This window comes from Bidens hawaiensis, unplaced genomic scaffold (assembly GCF_021521415.1).
Source record: "Bidens hawaiensis isolate Kalapana, Puna unplaced genomic scaffold, B.hawaiensis_p1.1 tig00025457_1, whole genome shotgun sequence".
NCBI lineage: Eukaryota > Viridiplantae > Streptophyta > Magnoliopsida > Asterales > Asteraceae > Bidens > Bidens hawaiensis.
Window position 1 is genome coordinate 189,202 of NW_027494071.1, and position 21,732 is coordinate 210,933.

The 21,732-nt window shown below is 39.1% G+C and overlaps 1 protein-coding gene and 1 pseudogene across 2 annotated transcripts; both read right to left on the bottom strand.

Moving 5' to 3' along the window:
* Window positions 1-210: 210 nt before the first annotated feature.
* LOC143571641 (norbelladine synthase-like) lies at window positions 211-3,491 on the bottom strand. Its single transcript, XM_077057016.1, has 2 exons — window positions 3,272-3,491; window positions 211-620 (listed from the first exon to the last, which is right to left on the bottom strand). The coding sequence occupies exons 1-2, from the start codon at window positions 3,474-3,476 to the stop codon at window positions 328-330; spliced, it is 498 nt and encodes a 165-aa protein (XP_076913131.1). The 5' UTR covers window positions 3,477-3,491; the 3' UTR covers window positions 211-327.
* A 2,608-nt stretch (window positions 3,492-6,099) lies between these two features.
* Window positions 6,100-9,405, bottom strand: LOC143571642 (adenylyl-sulfate kinase 3-like; annotated as a pseudogene). Its single transcript, XR_013142129.1, has 6 exons — window positions 8,997-9,405; window positions 7,988-8,136; window positions 7,390-7,508; window positions 7,227-7,311; window positions 6,414-6,460; window positions 6,100-6,341 (listed from the first exon to the last, which is right to left on the bottom strand). The product of XR_013142129.1 is annotated as an adenylyl-sulfate kinase 3-like (transcript).
* Window positions 9,406-21,732: the final 12,327 nt, after the last annotated feature.

A 21,732-nucleotide genomic window follows, 5' to 3' on the forward strand; every position in this document is an offset into this window, starting at 1 on the left:
AATGAATGTGGGATTGCCACATTATCTTCATTATTTTCTTTTATTAGTATAGTTAGATTTTGGTTATATAACTATATGATCTCTTTTATCTGAATATGTTTTGGTGCCAAAGCCAAACACATATTGGATAGTTAAGTTAACCTCTTAAAAAGTGGTACATTAGATAGTTAAGTTAAATATATGTTACATACAAACATGTGTATTGTGTTACCACAAGAACATTAGCAACTCATTATTCTTCAAATTAAAAAGCAAACGCGATCGGTCACTCATACTAGCGAAAAGCACTGGCTTACACAGTTACACTAACCATAAACATGATCCATGTTAATTAGATTTCAAAAGATGCTCGCTTGCAACGCTTATAAGGTTAAGGAGGGGTTCATTGGTGATAAGAGTAGCATTAGCAGCAAACTCTTCCTTAACCTCGTACTTAATCGTTAATTTCTGAATACACGATGAACCTGTGGCATCGTTTGGATTCTCTTTGATCTCAAACCTTATCCTATATAAGGTAAATCCGATATCAAGAAAACCCCCTTCCACAACTTCGGTTTCTTTGATCATATTCTCATTATCGACCTTTGTAAACTTCTCTTTGTAATACGGGAAACCTAACCCTGCAAAATGATACCATACCGTCATTTATTCGTCTACAATATATGTACACTTGTTTAAACTTCAAATCCAACTCATCCTAACAATTTGTCAATCTACTATCAAATGATTTAACCCTCTTGTTATTAATAAATACATGATGAGAGAATAAAAAAGAATCCAAAATTTGTATAAAATTTTCTTTTTTCATTGATTTTTGTTAGAATTTACCAATCTTTTTTTACAACGTTATTCCGAGTCTATCTGTGACTAGATTTCAATTGTCCTCGGTTATCAGACGTTTCATATCCGACTCAAACCCTCCCCCACCCCCACCATCCCCTAGGGGTGTTCTTCAGGTTAGTTTTTCGGGTTTCGAGTTATTCGGGTTTCAAAGTTTTAAATCCAGACCCGAAACCCAACCCAAATCTCTCACGGGTTATTCGGGCTCAGGTAATTCGGGTTCGGGTTCGGGTTTTTTCGGATTAGGTAAATCGGGTTTCGAGTATCCTAAGAAAAAACAACATTGCTAAATTTAAATGTAACATATTCTTCTTTAGTCGTAATGTAAATAAACCAATAACATTACAAAAATAAACCGATAAAACATCCTAAAAAGAGTAAAATTTAAAAAAGTTCAACCATAATAAACAAGACCAACATAATCGTCTTCGGTATGTCGTGATTAGGTGTTGGATTATAGTTCTTTTAGTCATAAATTGAAACATTAAGGTAGCGTTTGTTATGCAGTAATGACATGCGGAATTGAATGATTCATTACGTTGGAATGAAATAAGATGTGCTTGGTTGCACTAGGGATGAGATCGGGACCGTACCCGTACCTATACCCGTACCTGTACCTGAAAGTACCCGTACCTAAAATCAGTAAATCTTGGTACCCATACTCGTACCCGAATTATATGGTACGGGTACGGGTACGGGTTCAGGTACAGGTACAGGTACAGGTACTTTGGGTACGGTACTCGCTTTGGTACCTCTTTGTTCTTTTAAAAAAAAAAATTCTTCAGTAAACTAGGTATCGGTAATGGTACGATACCGACAATCAATTATCTATAATACCAAAACCGTAATAGCGCAACCAAAACATAATACCAAAACTAAACATGAAACAAATCAACCATAATATAAAATCCATTCCCTTTTCCTTTTCTTACTTTATTGCTTCCTCAATTTCTATAAAAAAACATGAGAGAAAGTTAATAAATGTTATTTAATTATATACACAATTACACATATACGTTTTAATGAAATAAAAATATATGAATACACAATATATGAATATACACATATAAATTGAGAATGAACTTATTCAACTAATATATATATTATGTTTTGAAATCTTGCTTGAAAGCTAAGTCATAAGTGTTGGAAACATAATAAAAACCCCTGCATATTCGAAACGGGTACTAGTACCCGTTATACCCGTACTTGTACCCGTACCTGTACCCGAAAGTACATGTACCCATAATCTGTAAATTTGTGTACCCATACACGTACCCAAAAGATATGTACAGGTACGGGTACAAGTATGGGTACTAAACAGGTACGGGTACGGGTATTTAGGAAAAAAAGCTCATCCCTAGGTTGCACAATGGAATGGAATCATCCATTACACATGGAATCCAATTCCATCAAAACCATTTCTTCCCACCCCCCTTCTTTTTTTTTCATTCCATTCCTCCTTCAACTTACTTTCTCAACAACACCATCATCTAACAACCACCGCCACCACCACCATAGCCACCACCATCATCTGACCACCACCACCTCCGTCGCCACCACCGTCGCCGCCACCACCACCTGACCGCCATCGTCGCCATCACCACCTCCACCACCACCTTACCACAAAAGCTACCACCGCCACCATCGTCGCCATAACCACGGCAACCATTGTCACCGTCGCCACCCGACCATAACCGCCACCACCACTATCACTGCCTGGCCACCACCACTGTCATCACCACCCTACCACCGCCATCACTACTAATGCTACCATCGCTTCACCACCACCACCCCCGTGGCCAGACCGCCGCCACCATTTTCATCTCTACAGCTATATATATATATTGGGATAAGAATAAATTTATTATTTCTATTTCATTCTTAAAAATTTTTTCGGATACTAAACAACATAAATTAATTATTCATTTCATTCCCATATGTTAACCAAACAAGACAAAGGAATGGTAATGATCCATTTCATTCCTTTGTCAATTCCATTCCTTCTCTCATTCCATTCCCCCTTCATTCCATTCCTTTCAACCAAACATACTGTAATAAACAATCGATTCATAATAGGTGGAATGAGAACCATCAACTTGGATTAAATTTGATGACGTCAACGACTAAGCGTAGCCTATATTACCTAAAAAATATATATAGTTTTAAAATTAAAAGTTAATTCGGGTTTTTCGGGTTGACCCGAATATTAGAATTTGGACCCAAGAACCCACCCGAGTTACTCCGGTTCGGGTTTCTCGGGTCAAGTAAGTTCGGGTACGGGTTTTCTCTATTTGGGTTTCGGGTAAAAGTGACAGCCCTACCCTCCTCATGCATGCGGCCTCTCCTTTCCTAAGAGAAGCAACCAGGCTACCACTAAACCAAAATACATGTGGTATCTATTAGTATTATATGATGAGAATCAAATACGTACCGGGCTTTAAGGTAAGCTTAAGAATGGTACCGACCCCACCATCGCCTTCAACCACATCGACTGCTTCAAGGACTTTCCCGACAACGAGCTTGCCTATCTCAAGAGTGCCATAGAGTGCCCAAGCTTTGCTTGCTGGCACCTTCACTTCTGCCTCTTCTGTTAAGCTTCCAAACATTTTTCCTTGTGGTTGATAGAGTATATGCATAAGGTTGGTTTTATACATAAACATGTCAAAATGGAACAGCTTGAATATGTTGTATTTTTTTTGTTCCAAAGAAAGATTCCAAAATTGTTTCATTTGTCTTTTTTCTCTGATTTTTTTTCATCACCTCCACTTGTCAACAATTAAAAGCCGGCCATTATTTTTCTTGTTTCTTTTTAATGGTGATAGAAAATGTCACATCATCATTATGGAGCTTAAATAAGCATGTCATTCATAAATGTTTTTAAAATATATATTTAATAATTATTAATTAATATTTGCAATGTTACAAAAATAAATAAAATAACTAAATAATATATACATCATATTATACATAAAATTATAATTGTAAAAAAAATATATATATAAAAGTAATTGATAAATAGTAAACTAGCCGAGCTCGAGCTTCAAAATCTACTCGCGAGCCGAGCTCGAGTTTTAAAAATAGAGATCGAAATGAGTTGAGCTCAAGCTCTGTGTAAGTTAAACGAGCAAGCTTGGGCTCGGGCTCAGCTTGACTCGTTTACACCCTTACAGAAAGCTAACCATGCACACATGATAGATACCATACCATCGTTTATTTGTCTACAATATATTTACACTCATTTAAAGCTTAAATTCAGCTCAACCTAACAATTGTTCAATCTACTTAGGTAGAATTGATGTGTCAACGATTAACGATTTTGTGTTTATAAAAGAACAATTATTTAAAATTGGGTCGGTTATTATTGGTGGTTTACTTTTAAAAAAAATGAAATATTATGGTTTTCTGGTGGGAAAAAAAGTGAAACTTTTTTGTTTTTTGGCACCCAAGTAGAAAAAATAAGTGTAAAATTTCTTGGATAAAATGACTGAAAAACCCTCATCTAGTCATGTAATTTCTTAATTTTTCGTCCGGCTACTAGCTTGCTAATAGGTGTTTTTCAATGCAACACCGTCATTAAAAGAAATAGCTAATAGGTGTTTTCTAATGCAACACCGTCATTAAAAGAAATATTGATTTTAAGAAGAAAAAAAAAAGAAAATAATATAGAGATGTGTTTAAGAGGTAGTATTTAATTAGCTACACAAAAGTAAAATCTATTTTTTTTATAAATTATTGATAATCATTTTCAAATCCGTATGAGACAGGGAAGAGTTCAGCACCACACCTGTAAGATTCCGATTTTTCTAAATTATGGTAACGATACATGTACCGAAAATGCTCAATTCGATACCAGTACTGTATGCAAAAATTGATAAATACTGGTGTTGATACCGATATCAAATCGCTTAAAAACCTGATACCAAAGCCTTGGTATAGTACTAGTACTGTTATGATACCGCCATACCGGTATCCAATACTATTTACTCATCCCTAGAATGAGATGCCTCTTTTTTTATGAACAACCAACAAATTAGAATGTATAGGTACTTCGTACAGGATGGCCCAATGGCTAAAGGCCACCGCCGGCTGGCCCAACCAAGCCGTACGGAGCTCTTAAGCGTCTCCAAGTTATCTCCAATTCCGGGGAAAAACCCACCTGCCCAAAAGCTCACTGGTGGTAAAACTCAGATGCGCTCAGGATCAAACTAGAGATTATAAAATTTTCAGTCTTTCTTCATTGAGCTACATATGTCTCCCAAAGTGTTGTAATTGAGTTAGAATAGTATTTAATTTAAAAAACCAGAATATAAAAAAGCAAAGTGTTTAAGTGAGTTAGAATATAATTTAAAGATTCTTGTTGATCTCATTTTGGTTGTTTGCTTATACTTTTCTTTGTAATAACCAATTTCTATAACATATCACTCTCACCAAAGAATGAGATGCCTCTTACATGTTCAAATCTTATTCTTTGTAAAAATATATTTCGATAAGTGAGTTACAATAGTATTTAATTTAAAAAACCAGAATATAAAATCAATTTGGTCCACCAAACTATTATATCTTTGTTTAATGTGTATGGTGAGGGTGATATGTTCTAGAAATTGGTTATTACAAAGAAAAGTATAAACAAACAACCAAAATAAAATCAACAAGAATCTTTAAATTATATATTTTAATTATTTTTATTAAAATAACATTTCAAATATCACAAATCGAATTATACAAAGTATACTAGTTTCGTTTCGTTCGCTAGATTTCGTTTCCGACAAGAGGCTTTATATATACACGTAAAGTAACACCAATCCATCTATCGACAATTATAACTGTCAACTATCCACTAAAAGAGCGTGATGATTCGTCACTACAGGCCATAGAAGGACGATCATTACTTTGTAACATGTTTTTTAAAATTGCGTAAGTTCTTGTCAAGTTATCTATCATGTCTTTTAGCATTTATCGAAGATGGTCTTTTTCACTTGGTCGTTTTTCTTGAGCTTGGTTTTGTCGACAATCAATATAGGTCACGCATATCACATACAACCCATGTGTTTTGTAAAATTTGGTTCGTGTAGACGATTGATGCACAATTGATTCGTGTTTCCCGACTTTTAATGTAGGCAGGTCAATAATAAGAACGATTGTAATGTAATATCAACCATGACACTTGGCATTAACCGTAGACCTTTCGTGAGCAGTTTTATACATTAGTCACAAAATTCGAAAAAACCAAGACAAAAATGTTTACAGAATACTAAAGTTTTGCACTCAAGACTTTTATATTTTCATCTTTAAAAGTTTAGAAAATGAACTTCCAAAGGCCATGGTTCATATCATTCATCTTAAAACCAAAAGGTTCAAAGAGGGGGTTCAAAGTTAAAAGTTAAAATCATTATTTTAAATTTTCAAGCATGAAGAAAACCATTTATGTCCAAGTAAGAAGCCACTTGTGCAGCCATATCACATGGTGTGGGACAAACTCCATTTTTCTGTTCAATCTTGATCTGCAAAAAATAGGGTTCATTTTCGGGTTCGAATGATTAAAAAACAGGGGTTCAAATGAAAGGTTCGTGTACCTTGCAGTTCAGCGGCGGTTCATAAGGATCGTCGATTCCAGTGAAGCCTGCAGTGGTTTGAGATTATATGAATGAAATGTTACGCTTAAAAATTATTAAGGCGAATAAAAGGGCTCTCGAAAGTAGGCTTGTAAATGAAACAAACGTTCAGTGAACCGTTCGATGGGAAGTTCGTTTATCTTCGTTAATAAACGAACGAACATTAACGGAACCTTTTGTTCATTTAGTTAAACGAATGAACATGAACACATGTCTCGTTTATATACATTCATTTATGCTTGTTAGCTTACGTGTCTTTTAGTTCGTTTGTTTATGTATTCATTAAAAATCACTATGGTCATTACAATTAGTCTATTTTCATATAATTAATATATCACCTCTTACAGTTTATCTAGTTATTATATTTTTAGGCCCAACGGATTCATGTTCACGTCTACTTTTAATTGGTGCTCGCACGGTCATGCTCGTTCATCTATGTTCATTCATTTATCGGTTTGTGTACGCTTACGTTCATGAACAGTTTTGTTTACACTGTTAACAAACAAACATAGACCAACACGAACATGCTCATGTTCTTAACGAACGAACATGAACAAGAAAACCACGTTCTTTAATTGTTCGATCATTTGTTCAGTTAAAGTTCAACGAATGAACACGAACACGCTCTGCTTGTGTCCCACGGTTCTATTTTCCAGTTTAACTCACCAATCACAATATTATTAAACTTCTAAAAAAACCAAAACTAATAGAAACTATTTGGATTTAATTAGTAATTTAGGTTTAAAAGATCAAAAATTCATGTAAAAATCCTACCTTTAATCTTTCCAGCTCGTGCGAGCTTGTAAAGGCCTTTAGTATCCCTTCCTTCACACACTTCAAGTGGTATGTTCATGAAAACCTGCAAAAGTGTCAACAAAATTTAACATTTTTAACACACGAATACACACAGAAAAAAACACACAGAAAGAAGCATTGCCTCTATAAAATTCGCATCTGTCAACATTGCACGACATGCATCTCGGTCTTTTCTATAAGGAGATATCAGACTGGCTATACAGATTAATCCAGCATCTGCAAACAGCTTTGCTACTTCTCCTAATATGATTATAAAATCAAATATGTGTCAGATCATCATAAGTCTTTAACCAGAATAACCATAATAACTGTAAATCTGAGTTTTGACAAGCAGTTAACAAAATCAAGAAGAGGCTAACTTTATAATGCACATCAGACTGAAGTTTTCCAATATGCAACTAACGGTTTATTCTCATTGACGACGCGTTTGAACGTAATTTTGTTGTTTAAAGTTGGAATAATCAGAAAATTATACGTTGATTATTGTCAAACTCTTTATTATGCAAGATTTTAATTGATAAATTGACCAAAAAGAAATGTTTATTATATTTCGCCATGTCATCCAAACTCGATTATTTGTACTGTCACTTCGAGCCACGATAATTGAATAACCATTTACAAAATGCAAATTCAAGCAGCCACTAAGTTTACAAATAGATAAACTTAAATCAAGATATAATGAACAGATCGATTTTAAAAGGAAAATAGATAATACTTACCAACCCGACGAATATTTTCTGTTCTATCTTCAGGTAAAAACCCGAGATTTTTATTTAATCCATGTCTAACATTGTCACCATCAAGAACATATGAGAGTTTTCCCCTGGAGTGTAGTTCTCTGTTCAATGAACATGCAAGTTACTTTTGCCTACAAAATACCCAATAAAAAGCGGTTAATATATAACTTCTTGCCTCAAGCATGCACAAGATGGATAATTTGGTGTAGGCCAGGTGAGTAGGGGTGCAAACGAGCCGAGCCCGAGCTCGACTAGGCTCGAGCTCGTGAATGGATTTTGAAGCTCGAGCTCGGCTCGTTTACTATTTATCAATTATATTTTTATATAATTATAATTATTTTATATATTTTTTTCTATTGTAATTTTATGTATAAAAGAATATATATTATTTAGTTATTTTTATTTATTTTTTCATAACATTATATTTATTAATTAATAATTATTTAATATATATTTTATAAATGGCAGGCTCGTTTACGCTCGCCAGCCGGCTCGGGCTTGTTTATTAAACGAGCTTATTTTTAGGCTCGGGCTTGGGCTTGGGCTCGATATAGCTCGGCTCAATCGAGCTTTTTAACGAGCCGATTTCAAGTAGCTCGCGAGCAGCTCGGCTCATTTGCACCCCTACGGGTGACGAGTCAAATGGGTAACTTTTTATATAACTATGAGAACATGTTACCAAAAAACTCATGGGACCCACCAATACCCTACTAACCAACAAATCAGGTAAATCACAGATTGTGTTAGGCAGGTGGCCTTCAAAAGGCTATGGTAAGAACTAAGAAACCAATGGAATCAAGATACAAACACGAGAAGGTTTAAAAGATTTTATGCATTAAACATACAATTTGGGTAGCTTGCAACTAGTTCGACACTTCGACCCGTTTGAAGCTCTATTTATAACCCGAAACGACCCACCCAAAAGTAAAAAACGGGTCAAAACTGACACCTTTTGAGTGTGTGAATCTTGCAGGTACTGTATAACAAGAACTTAAGGTTCGAGTGCAAACCTGACCCACTAAGACCCGTGATCCATACAACACACCCCTGTTGGTTAATCAGCTTTTGCCGTTCTGCTTTTCCAACCGCACATTCGTGCCAGAAAATGTTTGTTGGATTGCCAATTGCAGACATCACACACCGATCTCACTCCTCTACTTGCAAAGTTACCCTGAAAAAACATTAGATCAGTCAATTTTCTGAAATATATACACAATTTCGTATAGGGCTGTAAACGAACCGAACTGAACAAGGCCTTGTTCATGTTCGTTCGTTAGGCTTTTATCGGACAAGCGAACGGCTCACGAACAACTAACGAATGAAATTCCTTTTTTGTGTTCATTCAATTAAGGAAATGAACTTGTTCATGAGTGGTTCACGAACACAAATAAACACAAACAATGTTTTATATGATTTGGCTAACCAGAATGGTCACTGTCAACGGTCTGGTATGGCTACCAAGTTTGTGTAGGGTTTTTTCTTTTTTTTCTTATTCATATTCATATGTTAATTCTACATATAAATTAATCACATAATACTCATGGATTTCTGTTTTATAGTAGATAATTTTGCTTAAATCTATATGATAAGATTAGAAAAGTCATTAAAAAATATTAAAAACCTTTAATGAACAAACAAACATTAACGGACGTAAATGAACACATTATCGAACATTCACAGACACAATTGAACGAACATGGCCTCTCTTTATGTTCATTCATTTAGTTAATCGAACAAAGTTCCTTGCTCATGATCTTTCATCTATTAAACGAACTTCTTGCCGAACAGATTGCCAAACATTTGGTTCATTTATAGCCCTGATTACAAATAAGCCTGGTGTAAGCAAACCAGACGAACACCAGAACACGAACAGAGGCATGTGCATGTCCGTTCATTTAACTTTAACTAAACACGAACATATAATCGAACAAGTTTTGTGTTCATGTTCGTTTTTCAAGAAAACAAGCGTCTTCATTCGTTTAAAACCTAAACGAACAAAAACTAGCAAACTTAAACGAATATAATAAAACAAAAGCAAATAAACATAATTGACCAAACATATCCAAGTATACACACACATATATACATATAATTTAAATAAGCCCATTTTATGTTGATATTTGTATATATAGGGGAAGGTTCATGTACATTTTAATCTTAAAATGAGAACGTAGGAAATAATACTAATTTATAAAAAAATGAGAACGTAAGAAACAATACCAATCTACATAAACAATGATTTATAATAACAAAAAAAAACTAAAAATTTCAACAAAAGAATTAAAATCAAGAATAAAATAATAACAAGCAAAAGAAAAAAAATCTAATAATAACAACAAAATATAAATCAGCAAATACTTGTAACGTCTCATAATCGAAAATTAGCAAATACGAACAAAAAATAACAGCAAACACCTATAAAAATAAACCTAATGATAACAGCAAATTTATTCTCACTGTTTTCATGTTAAAAATAAAATGTATTTGATCATGTTTTTATATAAATATAACTACTTACGTGTTTATTTATTAAAATGTAAACGAACACACTTTGTGTTGGCATTCGTTCATTTAATTAAATGAAAAAAGAATTTCGGTCATGTTCGTTTCATTTATTAAACGAAATTCGTATTAAATAATTACTAAACGAACGGACATAAACAAAAAACAATTAGCAAAGCGTTCGGTTTGGTTCGGTTACAATATACAAACATCTACATCTACGTCAAATCAAACAGTTTAAAGCTAACGACAGATAACTGAAAGTATCAATGAGTGAGGGTACCTGTTGATTCCAGAGGATCTGGAGAAGATGTTGAGTGTGAAGAATTGAATTGAAGAAGATGTGTTGATTATTATTATTAGAGTGGGTTTTAATGTGAATGAATGAATATGGACGTTATTATAGGCATGATTAATGATTATGAAATTAATGGTGTGGATTGGAATCCAAACAAATGTTTGAAATTTCGGGGAAAATGTATTCAATTGGATCTCTTAAATTCCTTCCTGGCTTTTCCTTTTTGTTTAGTTGGGTTTTGCCGCTCTTGATATTTTTATTTAATGCGCGCTTTGTTTTAGTAATTTTCCATTTTCGGTTTAGAAGTGACGTATTAACTGGTACCGATCCTAAATTTCTCCTTTCGAATTTTCTTGAAAACTATATAGGTACTGGAGTGTTTATTTTGGTATTGGTATAGATACCGTTTGCTCATCGACTACTCTCATTTGCAATCTCATATTAAAATTGGCGGGCCCAAAGTTAAAAAGAAAATAAAACAATCTAGATTGGCAATCTGGGTTGATGGAGGAGCAAACCCAGATTGCAATCCAAACTAACCTTCAATAACTTAATTATTCAATTAAAATTAACTTTTAATATTCGAACTAAAAATAATAATTAAGTACAATATATTTCTAAAAAGAATTATGAACATTCTGGCCTAAATTTTATTAAAAACGGATTTCGTTGAAAAAAATACGTTTTAAGTTGGGATAGGTTATGAATGTTTGTTAAGAATTAAGTAGGTTTGGGTGTGTAGATTGTAAAAAGAGATATTTATTATTATTTTAATAAAGATTGAGTTGTGAGAGATTGTGAATGAATATAGTCAATAATTACATTTTGTGTAATAATTTGATATTCAATTTAGCCTTTTCAATTTGTGTAGGGTTTGAAAATGGGCTAGATCACTTCATGATTATAAACTTATTGGCTCCTTTTATATTCATAAAAACATCCAAACGATTTACAATGAAGTGGCAGGTAAGCGGGCAACAAGCTGCGCCGCAACCCCCTTTTAGATAGCAAACCCAATCCGACTAAAAACAAAGTTTTGATTCTTATGGGCTGATACGTTACTATACACAACTTTCTGAACCCTATTCAAAAGGTCCACGGCATCTGATGTGCGTAGCTATGGTTGCAGAAGTCGCTAGTTGTTGTTAGATCGGTCGACTAGAGAGTTGCGAGTAATCGGCTAAGGCGGGGAGTATTCGGACATGCCAAGTATAAAGAAATTGATCTTTTAGAAATTACATATGTGTTGAATATCATACTTGTATTTATAACAAAAAGAAATAAATAGAATAAAAAAATGATAAATATCAAATCAAAAATATACATGTTTAATCACTCAAACACTAAAGTATTTCAAAAATTAATGTTCATTCTTTAACATAATCATGTATTCTTGTCATTCAAGGCATCTCTGTGAAAAGCAACCCGTTTGACCGAGTAAGACCGAGTCTATTTTTTATACCGAGTTGAATAAAATCGGTTTAGTTCCCTCCCGAGTAGCAAGTAAGCGTTGAGTGTTTAATTACCTATAATGAGTTTTACAACATTGTGTGCATTCTTACGCTGCACTTTGTGTAGGAGATTGTTTCTCACGACTTGAATTCATGGCCTCTAGGTCAAAAAGTAATAACCATACCAGTTACTTCAATATCTGCCCTCTTTCAATAACTACCAAAACTTCTATTAAAACAACTACTAACGAGATCATACCAATTTGACTTGATCTCATGTATAGCTATTTGTGTAGAGCCTGTCTTTATATTGAAATTTTGTTGTTTCTTGTTCTTCAAATTGTCCAACACGTTATCAAAATAAATTGTTTGAACAACTTTGCTCAATATTACCAACAAGTTTTCAAATAAATCGTTTAACCAAATCAAAAGCATTATTTTTTACTCGTGTTAGCATGTTTTGATTTTAGATTTCCAATAACTTTTTTCTACTCAGGCCCTCACATAACGTACAATGATAATCACGTAAGCAATTATATTAATCAACTCATATTAAAAACTTAATTATATTTTATTAAAGCATATTTAATGTTTTGATGTTTAAAATTCAAGTAAATGCAAAGGCTTAACAAACAAGAAAAGGATCATGATTATGTTCGGTATGCTGTAACCTTTTTTTAGTGAATGTATTGTTTGGTTATTTTTAGTAATTTTTTCCGTTTTTGTAAATAATAAATTGGAAAATAAGTTGGTATGAAAAATAATCATGACGCATGATATTTGTAATTTTGTAGGTCTCCTATTGTTTTCACACTGCATCCAACTTTCTTTTTTGTGTATTTTAATGATTAATACAAAATATAAGTTAATATTATTTTCTACTCTATTTATAATTCTTTGCTAATAAATTTTAACAAGAAATTGAGGTTGTTTGGTTCATTCAAATCTGAATGATTCAGGTCTAAATGTGCCTCTGTTCTATTCAGAGGCAACAGCAAGTCTGAATGATTCAGACCTAATTTTAACCATTCAGATGTTTTTCTGTTTAGAACCAAACAGTCTGAAGTCTGAATGAATCAGATGTTTACATCTGAATGGTTCCATTCAGATGTAAACAAACAACCCTTAAATTGATAAGACCGGGTCCAGTTAGATTAGTTAATAATCTCATATCGCATATTTGCATTTCTTTTAGTGCAACTTATTTTATTTTTTAAAAGATTATGATTCATATTTGAAAACCCAATCGCATCTTTTTATAAACCATTTTTTTTAAATATATATAACATCAAATTCTTAAAACATTAACTGCTCATTGTACATTTAAAAAAAATAAATTATACGAAATTCGTTGCTACAGTTTGGGGAATGATATACTAAGGGTGTTCGGGTACTTCCTGAGCATCCCGCTTGCAACAAACTAGACAACCAATCAATAAAAGTCATATCACTCTACCCTATTGAACCTGACCAATTGACGGCGGTGTATCCAAATTACTCTAATCCACAAACCCAACTGATCGTTGCTTAACGGTCATAATCTACTCTCAAACTTTTGGCTTCGCATGCCGTATTCATAACTTGATTTGCTTACACGAATGGTTGGGGACGGTGTAGCCGACCAACACGATTCCATACTGAATGACACCCTTAATACTTTAATTCGTCAAGTTGGGTGGGCCAGTCGAATCTTTGGGTTTTTGAAGAAACACTAAGTGACCCTGGGCAGATTACGGATAATCTGGGGGTTAAGTAATGTTTCCCACGAGGATGAGGTCCAGCAAAGAAAGTTGTTCTTCAGGTGACCTGCAAAACAGACACCGTAAGCTCGTCACTGAGAAGGGGGGGTTCCTCCTTGTGACCACCCTCCGGCGTGAGAATCAGACTAGATTGCTCTGAACATAAGTGTATATTAAGAGATTGTTAGAGAAGATAAGATAATGAGATATCAGATGATGTCCTTACCATTCCAAGGTGTTGGAGTATTTATAGCCGAAGGTAGGTTTCCTAGAAGGTACAGCCGGCTGAATAGTATTCCTGTTCTACCAACAGTGGGCTACGCACAAGCCATGCTGGTTGGTGGATAGGCTGCGGCCGACAGTGACAAGGTCGGCTGTATACTGTTCCTTTACTGCCGGCTATGCACTGTTCCACCAACTGTAGGCTGCGCACGTCCCATAGTAAGGGTTGGTGAGTAGGCAGCGGCTAATAGTGAAACAGTACTAGAGGGTGCTCCTCCTCGTACTGTTGTCGGTGAGCTGTCACCCTGTGATTGGTTCATGGGCTGCTCTGGTCAGATTGTCTGTTTTGCCCATACCTTGGTAGGTATAATACAAAAGATCTTCCAGAAGCATACGGACTGGCTCATTTGGGCGGGAGTATTCCCGCCTTGCTCATTCCTTCAGGTGACTACTGAAGTAGCAAGAGTTAGTGCCTTGTGCGTGTAGCCTTGCTATCAGTGCGGGTAGCCTTCCCTGATGGCTTGTATCCGCAACTGCGGGAACAAGCGGGGTACTTCACCATTGGGAGGCTTTCCCTGCGGGTACAGCTGGCGTACTGCGCGTAAGGTCTTCTCTGAGCATGGTGGGTCCTGCGGAAGCAGTTGGTCGTTGCGCAGACGTCCCTGTTCAAGGTGAGTCTTGCGGGTCCAACTGGGCTCTGCTGGGACCTACCTCTTCAAGTCCCCCCAGTCCAATGTTCTTCTCATGAATTATTAATAAGTGAGGTGAACTTTTGGACTAGCAAGTGGTTTTGAAAAGGGTTTTTAGTTTTAAGGTTTTCCGTGGGGATTCTTCCCGCGGTTTTCCTAATGTCACGCAGAAATTCCCGACTTTTCTGCTTGATCTTTGGGTGTGAAGCGGGTAGGTCTGTAACCTCCTCGCAAGTCAGGAGCGTTGAGTCCCACTTGTGTGGATTCTCCATGGGGTTTTGGTAGTTTTCAACATAGTGATCAATTATGTTAAAACCACCAATTCCTTCTTGGAGTTTCAAACAATATAGTTCTCGACGTTCCCGCCATGCGGGGATGTTATTCCCGTTTCCGCAAGCATGGCCCAGAAGATCCTTCTTGGTTTGAATTCCCTGCGGAGTGCTAAGTATGTGAAGGGTTTTGCCTTGACACTGTACCCGCACTCGTCTTACGGTTACTTTACTTCCAAGGTATTCCTGGCGTCAATTCCCTGCGGGTGCTAAGTATGTGAAGGGTTTTGCCTTAACACTTTACTCGCACCTGTCTTATAGTTACTTGGTTGCCAAGGTAAGGGGTATTTTCCCGCTTTTGAATCTTTTTGAAATTTTGAAATTCGAAGTTGGTGAAAGGATAAGAACAGTCCAAACTATTGAAACGTCGTCCGACGGTTTCTTCTGACAGTGTTAGGACGTGCAGGAAGTTATGGTGACGTGACAGTATATGGTCATTCCAGGCGCTTTTTCAGGCGCGTGGGCGCGAATTTTCGAGCTCGTGGCCGCGAAATTACTGGCACGCGTCCTTTCAACAGCTGTTGCCAGCTTGCTTTTTGCCACATGTCAGAGTTTCATTGCTCCTGCGATTTCTCTCTCTTCCGCATTAAATTCACCGCATTAATTGCGATTAGTATATAAAGGGGGAGAGGGTCCTTTGTAATCCACACTTTCACTTTTCTCTTCATCTTCAAAACGATTTCCGGCGAATACTCATATTTTCAGTCGAGCATTCTCTTGAAATCGTTCTCTTTTTCATACCTGCAAAATGTCTTCTGTTCACGATCTTGAGGCTACAGCCCAGGAGGCTGGGGTATACGCCGAGCACCCGTCATCCACGTCCGACAATGATGACAAGAGTACTGCTGGCGAGTGCTAGTGTGCTCTGCCTGTCGATCTATATCAGTACATCGTCAGGAAGTTCATGCTCGAGTCTCTCGAGCCTGAGTTTCCTGAACCTCATCAGACGGTGTATGATGCCCCCAGAGGCAAGATCGGGGTATATGCCGCATTCTTTGTCTATGGGAATCTTAGGTTCCCATTGACAAAGTTTGTGTACCGTGTCCTGGAGAGGCACGGTGTGCACCTGACCGAGGTGCACCCGATGGCGATCGCGAAGATTCGCCACTTCGAGTGGGTGTGCCGGATTCTGGGCGTTGAGCCCTTCGTCGACCGCCTGATGACCTTCTACTCTTGGAGGTGCATCCAAGGGTGGTATACTCTGATAACCCGGATCAAGGGTTTGAAGATTTGCGCAACCGAGCGCAGTCTTCGTTCATGGAAGCGGGAGTTCTTTTTTATCTCCGCTCGCGCCATCCCCCTTGCCATGAAGTTCAAGAATGGGCAAGCACTCCCCAGCCTTCACGCCTCCAACTACCAGGAGGCGGAATGGTTCTCAAAGATATCCCGAGTCCAATCTCCGGTTTACCGCTTTGCGGAGTCCGGGATGGTGATGCTCGGGATGAGCCGGGTGTGGAAGGATGCGGATGCGCAAAAAATCCCGATCGTCCTTGAATACGGTTTGAATTCTGTCCCTTACGGTACGGTCTGTCTTCTTTGTTTATATATGTTTGTCTTCTAACTGTTTTTCTTTTATTTCAGAGGGGAACGACTTGCAGTCGCTCCTGTATCCGCGGGAGGCTGATAGTCCCGCTCGGATGGGTACTCGTGCTCTAGATGAGAACGAGTTGCCCATCCTTGCACAGACGGCGGATCGGTTCGTGGAGGTCTACCCGCCAGGCCACGAGATCCTGAGCGCCAGGCGGCCAGGTAAGGCGTTATTCAACCCTCGACCCCTCAATGTTGAAACCTCTGCTGAAATTCCTCTAATCCTGTGTTCTGATGAGGAATCCGCAGATGGTCCTTCGTTGGTGCGGAAGAAGAAGGCTGCCGGCGGGAAGGGGAAGGCGAAGGTGGCCTCCACTGCCGATCCGGTGCCTCGGTCTGATTCAGAGACCGAGAGCGAGGAGGTGGCGGGGAACCCCGGTGGTGATAAGACCACTGCTCCGGAGGCTGCGACGACTGTCACCTCCGGAGAGCCCAGGAAGACAACGGTGAGCGGCGTGAAGAGGCCGGCTCCATCGGGTTCATCCCCGCCTGTCCGCACTTTCAGGCTCAAGAAAACCCGTAAGTACAAACTTTATTTTTAACTTCATAGCATTCCATCATTAATACTTATCTTCTTTGTGCAGGCGTGGATGCTACCGCATTCCAGGGTGAAGCGGGGAGGAGTACCTCCGGACCCATGACGGTAGGCTTGGTCAGCCTACCTGAGGCGACGACCCAGGCGGCTGCGCCTGCGCCTGCTTCCGCTGGTTCAGTTGCTCACTCCGTTGAGCCAACTGTTCCAGCTGTGATGACATCACCGCCGGCTGTCAGTGCCGTATTTACCGCATCTTTCACTGAGCCGGCGGTTACTTTTTCTGCGGACTCCGCAGCGGCGACCACGGTTTCTACTACCGCAGCGGCCTTCACCATGCCTCCTCCGTCATCGGCAACGACGGCCGATCCTTCAGGTATGCATGGGGCTTCTCGCCAACCTCTGCCTCCTTCCCATCTACCTGATCTCTTGGACGGATTTCCCTTGGGTTCAGGTGATGGGTTTGGCGGCTATCGGCCTGTTGTTGACCCTACAGGTGCGTAGGGTTCTTTTGGCCTCCTTTTTTTTATCATCTTTTCCTAACTGCTTTTTGTTATTTGCAGTGTCGGATTCCAATGAAGTGTATGTTCCACGATGGAACATCCGCCGAGGAACAACCCTTCGCACACCTGTGGAATGCGTGGAGTGGGCTCGTCACGCAGCTCCCAGTGGTGCGTTGGGGGAAGCCATGGCTAGCTACCAGGAGGGTAGGCTAACCAATGAGCTTCGGGTTCTCCTGGCCCGGATGCAGCCGCGCGTCGAGCTGCTTTGTCGTGAAAAAGACAAGTTAAAAGCAGCTCGAATCCAAGAAGTAGCTCAGGCGCGGGCTGTCCGGGAGGAGAATAGGAGGCTCTCCGCGGCTGCTGCGGAGAAGGAGAAGGCGTTCAAGGCCCTTGAAGTTGAAGTTCAGGCCCGTCTCGAGGCCCGTTCCAAGGCTGCCCAAGCTGTTAACGAACAACTTCGGCTGGCTAAGGAAACCGCTAGGAACGCAACTGAAAGGGCCACCAAGGCTGAAGCTGTTGTTGAGCCTCTACGCCTCGAGAATGAAGAACTTAAAGCTAAACTAGAGGCGCTCCAACAGGCTCATGATGCCTTGGCGATGGAAGACGCGAAGAAGCTTCAAGAGATCCTGGACCAGAGGGGGGTGCTTGACCAGACTGAGCGGAAGCTAAAGGGCGTTGAAGAGGCTGCGGCTAAAGAAGTGTTGCTTGCCAACCTCAACCAAAGTGAAGCCGAACGCGCCCGTAACCAAGCTCAAGCCGCCCTCCAAGAAGCTCTGGTTGCCAAGGAATGACTTCTTCGAGAAGCGTTGTCTCAGGTAAGTTTAAATTCATAATGTCTTTACGCTTTCCTTTGTAAATAGAAAAGGTTTTGATACTTGTATTTTTTCTTTTTTGTAGGTTGTGCATCGGGTCTTCACAGAGACGTCTTATGACGATGCTATGAGCGCAGCCCTCGACGCTTCTCATGAGGATGGGGAAAAGGCCGGCTTCCTGCTTGGTCTAGGGTTTGTTGAGAAAGGCATACCGCCTTCCAACTTCCCTTTGTATGATGTGGATACTGAAGCTGTTTATGACCAAGCAGTGAATCAGTATGCCGCCTTCCCGCATCCGGTGGTGGAGAAGGTAAACGAAGTCGCTGCTGCTGATGATGGGCTAGCTATCCTTAAAGCTTTTCTTGAACCGCCACGCTCTACTGATGGTGCGGGTCCAAGTGGAAGTGGTCCTGAAGCATGATCCTGAAGATCCCTTTCCACCATTAGCGTAGATTTTTGTTTTTGTATAGCTTCTTTTGTATGCGGGTATGCACCCAGCAATCTTTGTAATATTTGAATTTTGATGGAATAAAGATTGTGTTAATTCCTTGCCTTGTTTATTTTACGCATGTTTTGATTTAACTTAGCAATTTCTTTAGTACTTAGATAAGTTAACTTTTTAACGTGGCAAATTATAAGTTTGTTTCGCTTCCTCTTTCATGATTGTGCGGGTATGACCGTCACTTACACTTAGTAGGATGGCTTAACTTTACTTATATCTGACCTGCGTGGAAGTTTTCCTCATCTTTTCCTTTGAAATTTTCTAAGTGTTCAGAATAAGTTAACCTTTGAACGTGGTAGATAATAGGTTGAAGTTTTGCCTCCTTGTTCGTGATTGTGCGGGTAAGACCATCACTTGCACTTAGTAGGATGGCTAAACTTTGCCTACCTCTGACCTGCGTGGAGGTTTTCCTTAAAACTTGAAATTTTTACCGTTTTGTGTTTATGCGGGTTTTGCCGCCTTCCACACGTAACGACTTACTTCTTCCCCTATTTATGCGGTGAATACCGGCACATCAGTGTGGGAAGTTCATAAGTATAAAGGTAAGGCTATCAACACATTGTGAAAGGAGAATCATTTCCATTAGAAGTGGCTCTAGGCCTTTTCTTTACAAGTTTGGAATTGATCTACATATAACATTTGCGTAATTGAGCTCCATTCCATGTTCTTGGGATGGGAGTGCCATCGAGCCTTTCGAGCCGGTATGCGCCCTTTCCCAGAACTTCTTTGATAATGTAAGGCCCTTCCCAGACCGGGGCCAGTTTTCCTGGGCGTTGTTGGTTCGAAGCCTCGTTGTTACGCAGTATGTAGTCTCCTACATTGAAGTTGCAGAGTTTTACCCGCGTGTTGTAGTACTTTTGCATTTGTCGCTTGTAGTTCTCTTCACGCACTGCGGCTAAGTCTCTGCGTTCCTCGGTTAGCATAAGGTCTAACCGTCTTTCCGCATCATTGTCTTCTGGCTGAATCAAGACCCTTGGTGAGGGTAAACCAATTTCGACCGGGACCATGGCTTCAGTGCCATAAGTGAGACTGAACGGGGTTTCTCCCACGGATGGCGCCAATGAAGAAACACTAAGTGACCCTGGGCAGATTACGGATAATCTGGGGGTTAAGTAATGTTTCCCACGAGGATGAGGTCCAGCAAAGAAAGTTGTTCTTCAGGTGACCTGCAAAACAGACACCGTAAGCTCGTCACTGAGAAGGGGGGGGTTCCTCCTTGTGACCACCCTCCGGCGTGAGAATCAGACTAGATTGCTCTGAATATAAGTGTATATTAAGAGATTGCTAGAGAAGATAAGATAATGAGATATCAGATGATGTCCTTACCATTCCAAGGTGTTGGAGTATTTATAGCCGAAGGTAGGTTTCCTAGAAGGTACAGCCGGCTGAATAGTATTCCTGTTCTACCAACAGTGGGCTACGCACAAGCCATGCTGGTTGGTGGATAGGCTGCGGCCGACAGTGACAAGGTCGGCTGTATACTGTTCCTTTACTGCCGGCTATGCACTGTTCCACCAACTGTAGGCTGCGCACGTCCCATAGTAAGGGTTGGTGAGTAGGCAGCGGCTAATAGTGAAACAGTACTAGAGGGTGCTCCTCCTCGTACTGTTGTCGGTGAGCTGTCACCCTGTGATTGGTTCATGGGCTGCTCTGGTCAGATTGTCTGTTTTGCCCATACCTTGGTAGGTATAGTACAAAAGATCTTCCAGAAGCATACGGACTGGCTCATTTGGGCGGGAGTATTCCCGCCTTGCTCATTCATTCAGGTGACTACTGAAGTAGCAAGAGTTAGTGCCTTGTGTGTGTAGCCTTGCTATCAGTGCGGGTAACCTTCCCTGATGGCTTGTATCCGCAACTGCGGGAACAAGCGGGGTACTTCACCATTGGGAGGCTTTCCCTGCGGGTACAGCTGGCGTACTGCGCGTAAGGTCTTCTCTGAGCATGGTGGGTCCTGCGGAAGCAGTTGGTCGTTGCGCAGACGTCCCTGTTCAAGGTGAGTCTTGCGGGTCCAACTGGGCTCTGCTGGGACCTACCTCTTCAGTTTTACAAGTTTAACGGTTTTAAACCCATTTTTATTATTTCATTTTGAAAATGAAAGTGAATAATCATATCTTAAAAAATATAATATAACTAAAAATAATCATTCTATATGAAACAATTGTATTTTGAGTCATGGTACATGCACACCAATGACATATTAACTACATAACATACATGTAATATGACCATGCCTGTATGAGGGGCTACATTGGTCGAATGAGTGTTTCACTGATCATGCAGGTCATATGATATCAGACATGTAATAATACCGTATTATTATATGGTTTTTTTTTGTTTTGTTTTGGTCGATTCGGTGTTTTAGTTTTGTTTTGGTTGGTTCGGTGTTTTTGTTTTGTTTTGGTCCACTTTTCAGTTACATTTCGCTTTTTTTTTGTTTCGTTTTGGTCAACTTTTCGGTTTCATTTCGGTTTTTTTGTTTCGTTTTGGTCGTTTTTCTATTTCGATTCAGTTTTGTTTCGGTTTGGTCAATTCGGTGTTTTTGTTTAGTTTTGGTTAGCTTT

Coding starts and splice junctions, on each gene's coding strand:
- LOC143571641 (XM_077057016.1), bottom strand. CDS start 3,476: ATGCATATACTCTATCAACCACAAGGAAAAATGTTTGGAAGCTTAACA. Junction 621..3,271: donor TAAGCTTACCTTAAAGCCCG/GTACGTATTTGA, acceptor ATCATTTTGCAG/GGTTAGGTTTCCCGTATTAC.